Source organism: Pleuronectes platessa, chromosome 3 (genome assembly GCF_947347685.1).
Source record: "Pleuronectes platessa chromosome 3, fPlePla1.1, whole genome shotgun sequence".
Classification (NCBI taxonomy): domain Eukaryota; kingdom Metazoa; phylum Chordata; class Actinopteri; order Pleuronectiformes; family Pleuronectidae; genus Pleuronectes; species Pleuronectes platessa.
In genome coordinates, this window is record NC_070628.1 from 12219825 (window position 1) to 12234857 (window position 15033).

The following is a 15033-nucleotide window of genomic DNA, read 5'->3' on the forward strand; positions in this document are numbered from 1 at the left end:
AGCTGGCATTCCTAAAAACCTACCATATGCAGTCTGTATTTTATGTGCATCTGGCAGGTGTGATTGTCAGTTAACGTGAAGGATGAGGTCCAAATATAAGCAACAGCACTAACACTGCTGACCTAAGAGCAATTATCTCAAGTCACAGTGAAGTAATGGGGCTTGACCTACAACCCTGAATCAATATGGATGTTCTTGTAAGCTTTTAGTACTAATAGATGTTTGTCGTCTTTCGTCCTCTGGAATCTTTCCACTTGCAGCTCTCGCATGGTGATCTCTAATGATTATGTCCGATCGTTCCAATTATTCAAAGCAATCCCTGCTGTAGGACTCACATGTTGATAAAGCAGCTGCTACTAATGTGATGGCAAGAAAGACACGTGGATCTTTTAGGGTCAAGTTGAGGGATTTATTAGAGAAGGTTGAATATAAAGGTACTGTATGCAGGGATTTCTATTCTCTGAGCAAACCACAACTACTCAAACCTCTCCGTCTATATTTATACGCTACACAACTTCCAATCAAGGTCATCGTAGTTAGTGATGTATTAATTAAATAAATGAATTTAAAAAGGCAATACAACAGACCATAAGTGTCCTTTGGGAAAAAAACACCATATGGATTATTAATATGATCGTCAGGAAGGAGGAAACTACTTTGATGCTGACACTTCCAGGTATTTTTAACATAAGTTATTCCTATCACTACAGGTTAACATTCAAATTGAAAAAAAGAATATCGAGGGGGAGCATATACCAACATCGATATTCCCCCTCTAGAATAACTTCTCTACTGAACCATTCAGGATTTCCATTCAGACAGTTTAAATGTGTATACAAGCAGCCAGTCAGTAGCACGTTAATGATATAGCTAGAACATCAACTGCCACAAATTTTTAACACGACACTTCCTCCCCTGATATGTTTCCTTTATTTATTTTTTTCAACTCCCATATTTTCAAAAGTATTGTTTGTGTCACATTTTGGCTCTCACATAATAAGCTACAATAAGACCGATAAATAGTGTTGGGTGTGTGCTGGCCGTCTGTGAGCCAAGAGGCCCACAGTGTTCCAAGGAGCCGCAGTGTGGCAGTTTAATATGTACTGTAGTCCTCCTGAGATGTCACCGAGCACACACAGGGCAAACAGAGGCGGGGTAACACAATGTAAAAAGGGACTTTTTTTCTTCAACTTGTCAGCGTCATGTTTTGTCGTTTTTCTGGGGTACGTATGACGAGGTGTTGCTTTCTTTCTTAGAAGGAATCCATGGCCTTGAATTCACTGAGGGCCTGGACGGGGGAGATGTGTTTCTTCTGGGAGCCTCGTCGAACACGTGTCTGACACTCCTCGGGTTTCTCCCTTTTCACCAGCGGCTTCTTCTCCGGGGCCTTCATACGCCAGGACACCACGGGTGAGTTGACCGCCGCTGTTCCGTACACCTTCTGGTACTTGGTGGAGGCCACGTAAGATGCCTTTACAGTCAGCACCACTGCGTTCATTAGGTTCTTGGCTGCCTGGATCAGGGAGGTGGCACTATCCAACTGCAGGAGGGCGAGGACAGTCGGAAAGGGAAGAGAGAGAAACACAAAGGGTCAAATCAAGTTAGTCAACGTGTCTGTTACAAGGAAAAGTGCAACATTTTCTTGAGCAAATAAGGGCTGATTAGGCTACATACAGCACCTAGGAGGTCTGTGCCACGACAGGCAATTAAGCAGGATAAAAACATGGCCATCGCTATATGACATCTTATTTTAGCAGCCCTTAATTAGCAGAGACAGTGGTCAGGTGTACCTCTGTCTCCGTCTGTTTTGTTTGGCTGACATTTAAGGGTCGGCGGCCAGTGGGCCTCCTTCTACCTCCTGCTGAGACGAGTCAACTGTGCAGATTTAATGAGCGTGGACTCCAGCTGGCCACCATGAAAAGGTTAAAATCTCAGCAGGACTCGCAAAACTCATGCGAGACAAACTATAATAGAGTCCTGAGAAATCATGAAGAACTGTTTCGACAACAAGATGCATGGAAATCCTAAGCAAAGGTAAAAAGCCAAGTCAGTTTTTAATTCGATGAACACATCAAACTAAGATAAGATACGATCAGCTTTATATGTCACGTACACATTTATACATGGTACAATGTGCAGTGAAGTGTGTTATTGTGACTGCATCCAGTTTTAAAATAGTAAAATCAAAGACACAATATAAAAATAACACACAGCAACATAAGTCCAACAAAACTGTGGGATTTCTCTGCTTTATCCAGTGATAGAGAATTAGATTCTTAAATCCAGTGTAATGGCGGATGCAGAGTAGCGTGAAGCTTGTGTCTCAATTTAAAAACTGTGTATATAAGGAACTGACTAGAATTATATCGTGTTCCAACAAATTACTTCAGTCTTAAAAATCCACAGACATATTTTCAAAGCTCTATAGGTCTGAAGGGTATTGTAATCTGAGGTCAAAATAATTCTCTTCAGTTTCATGAAGACAGTAATGTTAATGTGGAATATTGTACAATATTTCTGTCTGTCCTTCCACTGTGCTACTTGGGAATTGGTAAAATGTTCTGCAAGTTAAAATCAAAATCTGCTTCAGTAGGTTTTATCTGACAGTGTGTCAAATGCTGTTAAGATTGTAAAATCTGAACTTCTGATTTGAGTTTAAACAATAAATGAAAACTGACTTCATACCCGTTCAGGGCCCAAAGCAAGCATTATGGGATAAGAGTCTAATTGTACCTTTAGCAGTGATTATTAGGTTCATGAGTCATAAAACACACAAAAGGAATAAAGCCTGCAGTGCATCTTCCTGGTATTACCTGGTAATCGGTCTGAAATAATTGCGTCAGCCTTAATATTCATCCCCCTTTATCTGGTCTCCCAAGCTTTCTTTTGACCTTGAATTAAAAGGTCCGCCCAACAGCAGTGCATGGCATGAAATCCAGTGACTCTATCCTTTGAGTGAATCTATGGCATCACTGATAAAAACTGGCCGAATGCTGATCTGTATGGATAGACTGTAAGAAACAGACAAACCGTGAACGTACTGCATCCCACCTCTCCTCTAATAAGACAATCGCTTGTCACTTGTGCCGTTGCACTGATTTAAGCAGAACATTGCGTCAGCTTAGTATAAGCAGAGGGAAAATGTGTTTTAAACCGAACTTAGAGGCAAATATTAAACTGGTGATTCTTTATGTCTAGGTTTTATGTCATGGTGACCAGATCACAACCTGAAAGTGCAGTTATGCCCATTCAGGTTGTGATCTGGTCTTTTTTGCCAACAATAACTGCTCAGGAGCATTTCCAACATGGCTGCTGTGTGGTGAAGCTTGTCTATGATATGATAAACTTACCCCAGACACAATGAGCTCTCCACCCAGGTTCTGAACCTCAGCTTTCACCTTGCTGCAAATGTTGAGCTGATGACAGTACAAGGCAATTCTCTGCAGGTAGGCCAGCAGATCCTGCTTGCACGCTGAGTCAGGGCACTGGATGTGAAAGAGGCACAAAGAGAAACAGTCAAAACACACATAACATATCTATAAGTAGTCATTGTTTGTGCGGTAACAAGAACATGACCTTTTTAATGTGGTGTCTATAGTCTGACTTAGTGGTTGTGTTGCTGAGAACCAACAGAGGTGCAGTGTTGACAGTCAAGATTATTTTGTATGAGTGGTTCTTGACATTGAGGGACAGCTATCACCATGGTAACAATGTCTTATTATGGACTGAGAACTCACGTTGGTCAGTGGTCGAGCCTGACAGGAGACGTACTGGTTATTCAACTTCTGAATTACAAAAGTGAACCTAGTGGTACAAATATTAAATATACTATAATATCGCATATCTTTTTTTTGGGGGGGGGGGGGGGGGGCGACAGCCAGACAGTCTACATTTTTTATCATTGAACTATCATCTGGATCTATAAGATGTATGTTTATATTGACATAAATAAGATTGAGATGTGTATTCTAAAGTGTTAAATCTGATGTTGAGGCCTTTTTGAAGAAGAAAACACAAAAACAACAATTGCAACAGTAGGGTTCCAGTGTTTGGGTTGCTGGTTAAAGATCCAGCAGTGCTACTCCAGTAGTAAAGAACCCACTCATACAGTGCAGCAAATGGACCAACAGGGAATACGAGCAGAGTCTCCTCAGGTCTCCTCCTATCAAACCGTTTGCCCCTGTTATTCCATCTGGAAGTCTTCCAGGACTCAGCTCTGGCCCACTAAGCTCCCAGTGGGTTAAGAACACTGCATCAGCTGCCTTAACACTTTGAGCATCATTTTGTAGCAACACCTTTCTTCTAGTCATTAATATTAAACGGTCCTAACTAGGACATTCTGCAGCACAGTGTGGGGAAATGCACTGCTCATTTCCTTGTCTTGTGGGCAGAGGGGGGGTCGGCAAGTTGAATTTCAAACATGTCATATGAATACCCCCCCCCCCCCCCCCCCCCCCCGCGCGACCATCAGCTTTTCCAGCCGCCCATATTCTCTCCTTCCCACTGAGGGAGGGCCTCTTATTCCAAGACAAATAGTAATGAATGGCCACAAGTGCTTCTCAGCGCTGGTCACAAATACAGGGAGTAAAACACAGCTATACTGTTGTCTGGTGGTAAAATGTTTCTATCTGCAACCTACAAATAGGATTTGAAAGAGCAATTCAAGGAATTACATTTATAGTTATGGCTACTATCAGCACAGGCCTTTCAACGGCACAGTAAATAAGACCAGAGACGCCACTAGTACCAGTTCCCTCTCACTAAGTGTCACTAACTGCAGAGTGAGGCCGAGCTGCTCGCTCATAGAGCAGCCAGTGAGGCAGAGGGAAGCTGCTCCTTGGGCTTTTTATCACTGCACCGCCAGTCCTGGCTAGCATCACAGCTAACTGCTCTTCACGCTGCTGGCACACACACAAACGCACACACACACACGCACACACACACACACACACACACAGCTGTCCAAGGCAAGTGTGATACAGACGTGACACAATTGCTCTCCATTGTGCAGTTGAATAATAGTCCATTTCTTCCACAGATTTCCTGTGGATGTAAATAAACTGTATGGCCCATTACTTTGCCAGGCCCATTGACACGCTAATGCTCTCGCTCTCGCTCTCGCTCTCTCTCTCTCTCTCTCTCTCTATGTGCATTTAACACTGACTGACTTTACGTCTCCTTCTGAAACCCCCCCTGACCTCAGCCCTTCTCTCCACATTTCAGGAAGTTAATTTTTTCTTTTTTTGTGTAAAAAGAAATAGGTGAATAGTTGTTTTTTTTTCTGCATAATTCGGCTCAGAATGAATGAAACATGCTCCCCGTGGGTAATTCAGGGAGATGATGTGAACTCCGGAGCCGAGATGAGGGCAACACACTATCATAGTGTGGCAGTCTGTCAAAACACCAAGTCTCACCTCACCCTGCTGCTGCATTTTAAAACGGGGTGAGACTGACCTTTTCTAAATTATTCATTGTTAAAAGAGGAAATATTAACCTTTGTGTATTATTCACATTTCTATGACTGGATAAAGGAAATGACAGAGGAGAGTTATTCAAAATGAAATGACTGTGACAGATTTAAAAGGAGCATGTTAGGCGCTGTTACATGATCTTTCTTGGAACTGACTGGAGCACCGCTGTGCCTGTGATGCTGAGCCCTCACCTGTCAGTTACTTCAAAAAAGCTGCTAATCTTTTTATTTGCTCATCCAGTCTCTGGTCCTGTATCCACCAAAGACACGTTGTACATTATACAGAAACCATGTATTTCCTTTAAGTAATTGCCTTATTTACTTTTTCTCCCTTTCCATTCCCTTCATTCCACCAGCTGTCGTTTTGTAATAGAAATGGTCAAATTAATCACTAATACGTAAAAGAACAATCTGGTGCTTCCATTCGTGGACACCTTTCCAAACATTCGGTTCTTTGTAAAATGACACTTTACTGAAATTTCCAATCTGCTATATTGGTGTTGCATTGGAAGCTGTGCAGTAAGTCTGTGATGGGAGAGCCTTTCAAGTTCTTACTTATTAATATGAAGAGTAAAATGTAGCGGAGTCAATATGAGAAATGTGGCTGGTTGCCATGAACTAACATTGACAGAGTGAATGAGTACCCCCCCCCCCCCCCATGAGCTGATCTGTGGTCTCTTTTGCCTCACGTTAACATACATATGTGGTGGTATGGTGCGATGACAAAAACAATCTCATGACCTCCTCAGATATGGACCTGAGTGTTGGCCCACCAGAGAAGTCACCCTGTCTGCACACATTCCCAAAACACGGAACTATCAGACTCATCCCTGTCAGTTAGCAGGAACGACTGTAGTGTTGATAACATAATGAAAGACATTTGTATTAGTCAAACTTGTTTTTAAATTTCCTTAAAATAATGACATCCAAAGGGATCGGGTAAGAAAACAACATAATCTGTCTTATTTATTATAAGAAATATGAAAGAAGAAACTACATTGTCACTTAAAAAATCCATCTTGGTACAAACTGAGCTGTAGCATTTCCGGCTGACAGCTTTTACTCCCAATCAATCTTTATAGATAGTTGGTAATGACACCTCTCAATTCACTTCCCATTAAACTGCAGTTTCTGTTTTTACTGAGAAGCCTTTTAATTACACATCATTCACACTTGGTTTCACTGCTGTCAGCGTAGGCTACAGGAGATTTGCTCTTCTTGTTATGGACTCTGTGGGACAGAAGTCTCTACTGTGACAACTAAAGGGAAACCTGGAAGTCAAAGCTTCAAACTTTGCATCTGTTTAGCAGCGTTTATAATTAACAAACTGACAGTTTAAAGTGACGCGGGACATTTGCTAATGTCCAAACTTGAATGACACCTGAAACTTTTCTTGCTGTTATTAAAGCCCATCAAACAATTCTATTATACTATGAATTGATTCCTTTATTACAAAGAGCGGTGTCACTGTATACATTATGTGTCAGTCCAACCTCTTCCACTGCTGTAAACAGTCGCTTGTGAATACACTTGAATATGCGACAAAAAAGAAAAGCCTTAAATTGTAATATTTTCTTCAAGAACATCGGCTACAAACCATCGAAAACAACATCTCTTACTTTTCTGGTTTATAGCTTCAGAGGTAATGAATGGGCTTGGGCTGTCGGTCCACACTTAATGTATGATAGTGTATGTCTCACACAACACACCGGTCAGCATCGAAATTAGAACTATCATCAAGTTTTGATGTAATGGCAGATGTGTGTAATTTGATCTTTGCCATAGAAAATAACAAACCCCAAAAAAACATTTTAAATCCCAACCCATGGATCAGATTGTTTCATTAAAACCATCTACCTGTTCCTAAGTTGTGGCTGATAGATGTAGCTGCTCATTTCTCTGTACAGCCGGTTTGCACTGTTTACTGCATAATATGTGTAGGAGGGGAACTTATAGAACGAAGCAGAGGGGGGGAAATGGAGAGGGAGAAGTAGAGTAGCAAAAAAGGCATTGCTGGAGTGAAATGGGGTGAGTTGCCTCGAGGGGTTTTTCTACGTCAAGTGCTGTGCTTAAATGACTATGAAAGAGCTCACTGTCCTTCCACACAGAATTTTCTTCTGCTTCACATATGCTCATCAATAGGGCTGATGTGGAGTCATAGCAACAAGGTTTGTTACTTAAGGGACCTGCCTGCAGGCAGCGAAGCAGCCTTTATTCTTACTGCGGACCCGCAACGCTGTCAACCAGTACAGGTTGGCCACCGGATTGTGTGAATGCAAAATACTTGTACTCCTCATCCAGTATGAATATAAGTGTACTGTTATTTGTTGGGCAATTCCAATACGATGCTTGATAAAAGCAAACTTTTGCTGTTTTATCTATTACTAATTAATTCCATTTCCTTTATGGGATGACAAACAGATGTCTCAAGTGACTCACATGAAAACACTTTCATAATAAATTTCATGCAGGAAAAGAAAAAGGACCTCAAGCCCCTCTTTATTTCCTAATCGCAGCTCTGATGTCTCTGGAAGTGCAACAGAAGGCTCTGAATATTTAGTCAACACTGGTCTAGGAAACATTTAAGTGAGAATTAAAAATGGCAAGCCACCTGCTCTTTCATTGCAGCAACTGTTGATTCAGACACAGGCTCTGCCAGTGATTTGCCATGTGACAGCTTCACTCCCACCTAAACCCTGTTAAACACTGATCATCACTTGGCAGCCTACAAGCCAAGAAGTGAATCCATAAGCACCCGCAGGAAAGTGCACGCTAACCTTGGCCTTTGTGTCCCAGATCCTGCCCTGAATGCACACATAAACCGTGAAACAGACCCGAGACCAGCTTTTCCAGACAAATGTTGACACACATGGAAACGCGGGAACATGTTTATGTACAAAGCTGCTTTTCATCACTCTGTTTGGGCTAATTGCTGCACAACAGACAGAGTTGAGCCTGAAACTTTGTTCTGTCATGCAATATGCTGTGGAAAACAGTGACTAAAGCCTTCTGGTCAGTCCAAGGCTTAGAAAAAATTCCGGTCACTCAAGCTGACAAGCATTCTGCACTGTGCTAACAGCAGAGAGTTTGCCAATACACTATTTAATTGTGAAGACAAATATTGTCAGATTAGGGCAAGAGATGGAGAAAACTCTCAGATGAAGAAATGATCTCCTCATAATGGTATCTTACCCCAAGAGCAACATTCTTCTCTGCGCACACTTTAACCTTAACATGTATGCACTTCGAATATAGAGGCGTACAGTATGTAGTACCCTGTAAGGTATCAATGAGCCCAAAATGTGTTTAAAATGTTTTTAATGACTTTTCAAGAAATACATTTGGAAAAGCTTCTATTTGTTATCCTCCTGCATTTTGTTTATCTTTAATTTTACCAGGATATAGCAACATCTTATGAGCATATCTTATAACAGTGTTTGAAAATGATTTACTGTTCCGATAAGAACTTGAAAAACAAATGAAAAACTTTCTCCTATCCAACTTTTCCATTTATATTGAATATTTTCTACACAAACCGTGTATTAAATATCTTCACCGCAGTGGGGGTGTCTTGCAGTGATGAATCCACAGATACAGTAATTATCACCAGACACGGCAGGTCCCCTCAGCTCGATGGAGCTCGGTGTCTTTTAAGTCGTTGTTTTGGGTTTTCTGGCCTGCAGCTTTGCCGTTTCGGGTTTTAGTCTCACTCCTCTCATCAGCTTCCAGATACAGCAGGCAGCAGTTTACCGCAGAAATGCTCTGATAAACTACAGTGTTCATTTTCTGCTCAACACTAAAAAGGCCGTCAGACAGAGTCAGCACCGAGCTGGTGAATACTATAGAGCAGTTGGTTAAGTCGAAACAGCACAAAAACACGTTTTGGTGGAAATTGCAACAGAGCAGAAAGGAAAGTGAATACTGAACTTAAGTAAATAAGCCACTGTTTGCAGACATGTTTGTCATATTATCTTTATAAAGTGATATTTTAATATATCAAATGTGCATGCTGTGTACTTGGCTTGTTGTGTCGTCCCACAGTCGCTAAAACTATACTTTTCCAGAGGTATGATTCATTCATCATCGAGTTATCTATATTACACGGGAATCCAAACTTAAAAACACCACTTTGTGGATTGTATATTATATATCATGTATTTGAGTATGTGAAATTTGGCACATTGTAGTAAAGATGAAGAATCTTTGTGGGTGATCATATGAGTAAAGTTGCTGGACTTCAGAGAAACATTTGATTATTGCAATTTTACATTTTTGAAATAATGTTAAAGAAGCTGAGCATGTGACACCGAACCCAACGATAATCATCCCGAGGGTTTGGTAGCAAACAGCAGTAGCATTGACAACATGCTGCCTTAATAAATCAGTGAGTCTTGTGCCCGAGATTATTCTCAATGCTTATTAGAGATAGACAGAATGAAGAAGATTATGCATGACCTGGAGTGCTGCTGGCGTTCTGAAATACCTCCCACTTCATTTGCTGCATGCACACACACACACACACACACACACACACACACACAAACACACACTAGGAATACACACCTATTTCTTTTCACTCTCATCCTCCCTCAGCACAGCACTGATTGATTAGATATTGAAACTGGTTTGTCAGCGTGTTTTAGAGAGGTACTCATCTGATAATGAATGCAACACCTTGGTTGGGAGCTAATTATATTAGAGACAACTCGGTTCTGCTGTTTGCTTTCATAGAGGCGGCCCCATCGGGAGACAAAGTCACGTGACCACACAGCCCACCACTCCAGCTGGGCTCATCCGTGCCCACATTGAAGATTTCCAATGTCCACGCTTACTCAAAACTGGTAATGTGCTCTGCAGCTACAGTGACGCAGCCAGAGACTGTTTCCGGCTGATTTAAGGTATAACAATCAAATTGTAGTGAATGGAAGCAAAGTTACCTGATCTGCAACAGCACGGGCCAGTTTGTCCATCCTGGAGCCAGCCTCTGCAATCTTCTTCGCAGCGTTGATCACATCTGAGGAGTTCTTCAGGGGGCCTTTGCCTCTGGGTAATTTGGAAGAGTGATAAAGAAGGAAAAAGTGAATGTGGTTAGAGGTGCAGAGGCCGAGCATATGCATAGGTTGCATTCAAAGACGGAGCTTAACCCTGTGACACACAAGCTCGTACAACAGCTAATTTGCTGTCGCTGTCAGCGAGAATATTACATATTGAAATCAAGACTGTAATGGATGGAACAAATTCAGTTTATCTTTGAACGCTTTGTTCACAGGGGTCCATTATAGCAACATGGTTCGAAGCACAAAGAAACCAAAGACTTATAATTATCAGAAAATAAAGATAACAATTATAATCGAGCAACATTGTGAAAAATAAACCTTGGCTACTATCCACTAGAGCCCTGTGAGGCAGAGTGTGACAGAAAAAAAGCTGCTTTCACACTTGCACCGCAGCCCTGAACTTTCCCTACACATTACCCAGAGGAGCTCTGTGTGAGCGTAAATGTTGAAGTCACTTGAACCTGACATTAATTGGACATTTCCCCACCAGCTCCCTGGTACAAAGCCTGTTGAGCCATGTTTAAACACATAAAAAAGACGGTAGACGGAGTGCGAATATGGTGAAATGATGAAATGATGTGATGAATATGAGAACTGGCGTATTGTTATTTCGTTTTCGCACCGTTCAGCCATGGTAGCCATTTCTTATCAAGAGCCGAGATCAGTGAGAATTCAGACAATCAGACACTAACTCAAGTTGACGACAATCACTGAGAAGAGGGAAATAATGGCCAACAACTGCGCCTGTGTTGTGTTTTCTTGATTTGCCGCGACAGAGAATTAATGTGGCTAAGATAAGCGCGTTTGTCCGGATGAATTGTCTCATTTTTTAGTCAGGGTGAAGCTGAAGTTTCCACTAAATTTGTTCATGCTGATCTGAGTCACTGAGGTCAAAGCCAAGTGATAATGGTGCAGTTACAGCACCACTGGCATAATCACTCATGACTAATCGCACGTGGCTCTGAGTTTGATTTATTTTCTTCTCTTTGGTTACTTCCATGATATGCTTTTGCAGAATGGATCACAACTCGAAACACATAACACATTAGTTGGGCATTAGGGATTTTCCAGTTATAGCTGAGTGCAGATGGAGGAGATTGAAACGAAAGCTGCCGGCTTTTCGTAAACATAAGCAAGCAGATGATCTATTAGAGTATTTCTTTGAGTCACAGCATCACCATGTAGCCTCATTACAACTGAGGTTATCCGAGTCACTTTGTATTTGGCAACGCGAACTGTCTCAGAAATCCTGTTTCTGTCACTTAATGCACGTTAATATATGAACTGGATCCTTTTTCAGTATAAGCATTTGGTATAAAAGAAACCTATATGAGAAAGAATAAACCATTAGAGAACCCGCTGTTTCCCTCAGCGCTATAGAGCTTCTCAGCATTTTTCAGCTCATTGTTTTAAGAGCTTTTCTGCTTTGGTTCAATCTTACTACTCCACGGTTGTTTACAGCAAAAAGCATCAATAAACTTAATCTACGCTATAGAAAGCTACTAGCTGGTGAGCAATGAGCAACATTAGGCAGCTAAAGAGCCAGATAACACTCTCTGGTGTTTGTGTATCAGTGTACATGTTCAGCTTGTTTCTGGTACATCTCTGGTTTAGGTCACTTAGCATGTGTGACATTTACCTGGTGAAGTCAGTCATCTCCATCATGATCATACACATCTGCTTGGCCAACACGATGATGTCGTTGCCATTGTCGTCCCACTTGGCCACCTCTGCATCCAGCTTGCACTTCTCCTGTCTGAAGCTCTCCACCTGCTCCGCAATCTTGGCCTTCTCCTCCTGGGGAAGCTGCGCCATGATGGCCTGCAGGCGACATGGAGGAGAGTGGAGGAAACAGAAGCATTAGAAGGGAAAGAAGAGGTTATTCGAGCCGAATGAAGGAAATGCAAGGGGAGAGAAATTGAGGTAAAGGAGGGAGATAAGGTTGTGGAGGACAGCACGATAGGGAAATGAGGGAAGGGGCGAATAAGAAGAGGGATTAGTTAAGGAGAAAGAGTATAAAGGGAAGTGTATGAAAGGCAGAGCCGGAGCAGTAGTTGTTCTATTTTTTTCTGATACCATTTTTAATCCGCCCTACAAAACTCAAACATTAAGTTTAGAGTCTGGCTATCCCTGCCCTTCTGAAATGCTTCAAAATAAAGTTCTAAACTTTACATTTAATGACTGGACCTTTTCAAACCCCTTGACATCTTATACCCATAAAGAGCAAATCCATTTTGCCTTCAATTTTTTCCTCAATGAGAATACATTTGCTCGCTCAGCGGCCTTTGGGGGCAGGTACTAAACGGCATAAATCTCTTGGCAAGGTCACAGGCGCAGTAAGGACCCGGTATTATTTGGGAGATAAATGTATAATTACCTCGGCTTCTTAGACCAAAGAATGAATAATGCATTGGTTCAACATTATGTCAGGGAGGTGAGATGGAAGGAAGAGTAACCTGGTTTACCATTAGGTCGATTCTATTGACTCAAGAGGCAGAGAAAGAAAAACGAGTACAGTAAAAAAAAAAGGAAAAGTTACCATCTATTGTTTTTCAAACTCATGTATTATTGACTTTCCTCCAAGAAATGCTATTCTCTTAATGAGATAATCGCCCTTGTCCTCCTTTTCCCTCGCTCACAGTAAAGCTGGTGTGTGGGGGTGCGGGCTGAGCTCAGTGAGAAAGTGCGTCACTTTGCTCATGTCTCCTGATAGAGGTGTCAGGAGGAAAATGAAAGAAAAAAAAATGTGATGACTTGTGCTCCTGAAATTCTTTTAAAGGAAATAGGCAGGAATTGGAGGGACTCTAGCATTGAAGAATACAAATTTAAATTACAGGCAGAAGCATGGAGGCTGCACCTTCTCATCCGAGGCCAATGGATTTGTCGAAACCAGGGTATGACTGGATGTGTATGGTCAATGTGAGAAAATGAGAAAGTAGAGGAAAACTTTGTAGAGCTACGATATGTCAATTGAAATATATTAATGGCTACGGTCAGCCGGTTTCATTCATTTATCTGTTTACTTCTCTGCTGCTCTCTATGCTCACACTGACGGTATCAAAGTCCCAATAATTAACAGCTTGAAATAGTGACCCGCCATTAACATGTTAACCACCAGTCACTTCCAAGCCATTTCAACACCGCTCATCTGCTCTGCTACAATCCTGATTCTGTTACTGTGATGTTGTCTGAAAAGCAGCATAGACAGAAATTAAAGATGGCCATGTTGGGACTTTGGCTGCATATGTAAAATGATCATCCAGAGAAAAAGACACAAAGCCGGAGACTGGGTAACAAAACGCTGCTCTAATACTGAATGAACAGAGTAGACATAGATAGAACTGGGCCTCATTTTTACTGGGCAATACTGTCAACTCATTTGTTGCTAATGTTTGTCCAAAACTTCTATAGATATGTGGATTCAAGCTTTTTTTTTATGTTGCTTAAGTGTTTGTGCCAATTTTTTGATCAGTCAATTGAATAAAACTCCCAAAGTCGACCGGCCAACCGACAGTCAGTTACGCTGCAGAGGGCCGACCGATGGTGTAACCACATCACAAACTTGACTCTATAATCAGCCACTCAATCACCCATGGGTGTTCGGGGATGTGGCAGCGGACTGTGGCTGGTGCATCCTGGGAATTGCATAAACAAACCACCAAACCAGCTCATTCAGGCCCAGTGTAGATTCCCTCTGCTGCTGCTGCCAAGCCACACAGGCTACAGTGCAACAGCAAATCCCATTAAACAGTGTGTGGGGTGAAAACACTGTTCACATTTAAAACAAATTGAGACGGTATAATGAGGAACCAATATTTTTAAACCAGTGATTTCAGCTGGGTAAAATTCTACTTTGCTTTGGAGGAATGCTTGAATGAGTCATTATGAATAATAGTTCTCACACAGCTGTTCCCTGCTCTGGGCTTCCTGCACCACTTCTTCTTTAACCTAAGATAAAACATATCTGCAATTCTACAAGTTACCAAAACTGCCATATCAGAAAGATTAAATAGCTAAATACTGACTCATGTTAATTAGGACTAATGATGTTTAATTCCCAATTTGTAACCAAAGTCTCAAATAAAGTGGCTTCCGATCCATACCTGTTCACATGGTATTACCTTCTCAGTGAAACACCCAGTTCTATTATGCTGTGTTCAGGCACTGATAAACCATGACAGAGCCCAAGTTGGAGAATAAAACAGCAATAAGTAAATTATGTGAGGTTAGAGTTTGAAAATGTCCTTACATACCAAATATCAGCACATAATCAATTATTATATTAATCTAAATCACTGGCTGACAGGGTTTGTCTAAGTTGGTCTTATTGTCTGAAGCAATATTGTCAATTTTAATTATAATCTTTCTAACTTTACATCTCCCTCGTACATGGTTTGCCAAAATATTTCATGTTTAATGCAGCCAAAAATAGAATGTAGGCAACGCTGCACTATAATTGCCTCCTAATCAATAGTGACACCGGTGAGTGCCCTGTGCCACCAGGCG

General features: G+C 41.5%; 1 protein-coding gene across 6 annotated transcripts in view; it reads right to left on the minus strand.

Moving 5' to 3' along the window:
- Positions 1-494: 494 nt before the first annotated feature.
- ctnna2 (catenin (cadherin-associated protein), alpha 2) overlaps positions 495-15033 on the minus strand; it is a 270720-nt gene continuing 256181 nt past the window's right edge. For 4 of the 6 annotated variants that reach the window (XM_053419592.1, XM_053419591.1, XM_053419589.1 and 1 more), the window contains 4 exons: positions 12167-12348; positions 10408-10513; positions 3351-3485; positions 495-1540 (listed from right to left, as the gene is read on the minus strand). In XM_053419592.1, coding sequence (XP_053275567.1) covers positions 1253-1540; positions 3351-3485; positions 10408-10513; positions 12167-12348 — 711 coding nt within the window. In that variant the 3' untranslated portion in view covers positions 495-1252. The remainder of the gene's footprint in view (positions 1541-3350; positions 3486-10407; positions 10514-12166; positions 12349-15033) is intronic. The other 2 variants (XM_053419590.1, XM_053419593.1) reach the window with 2 other exon arrangements.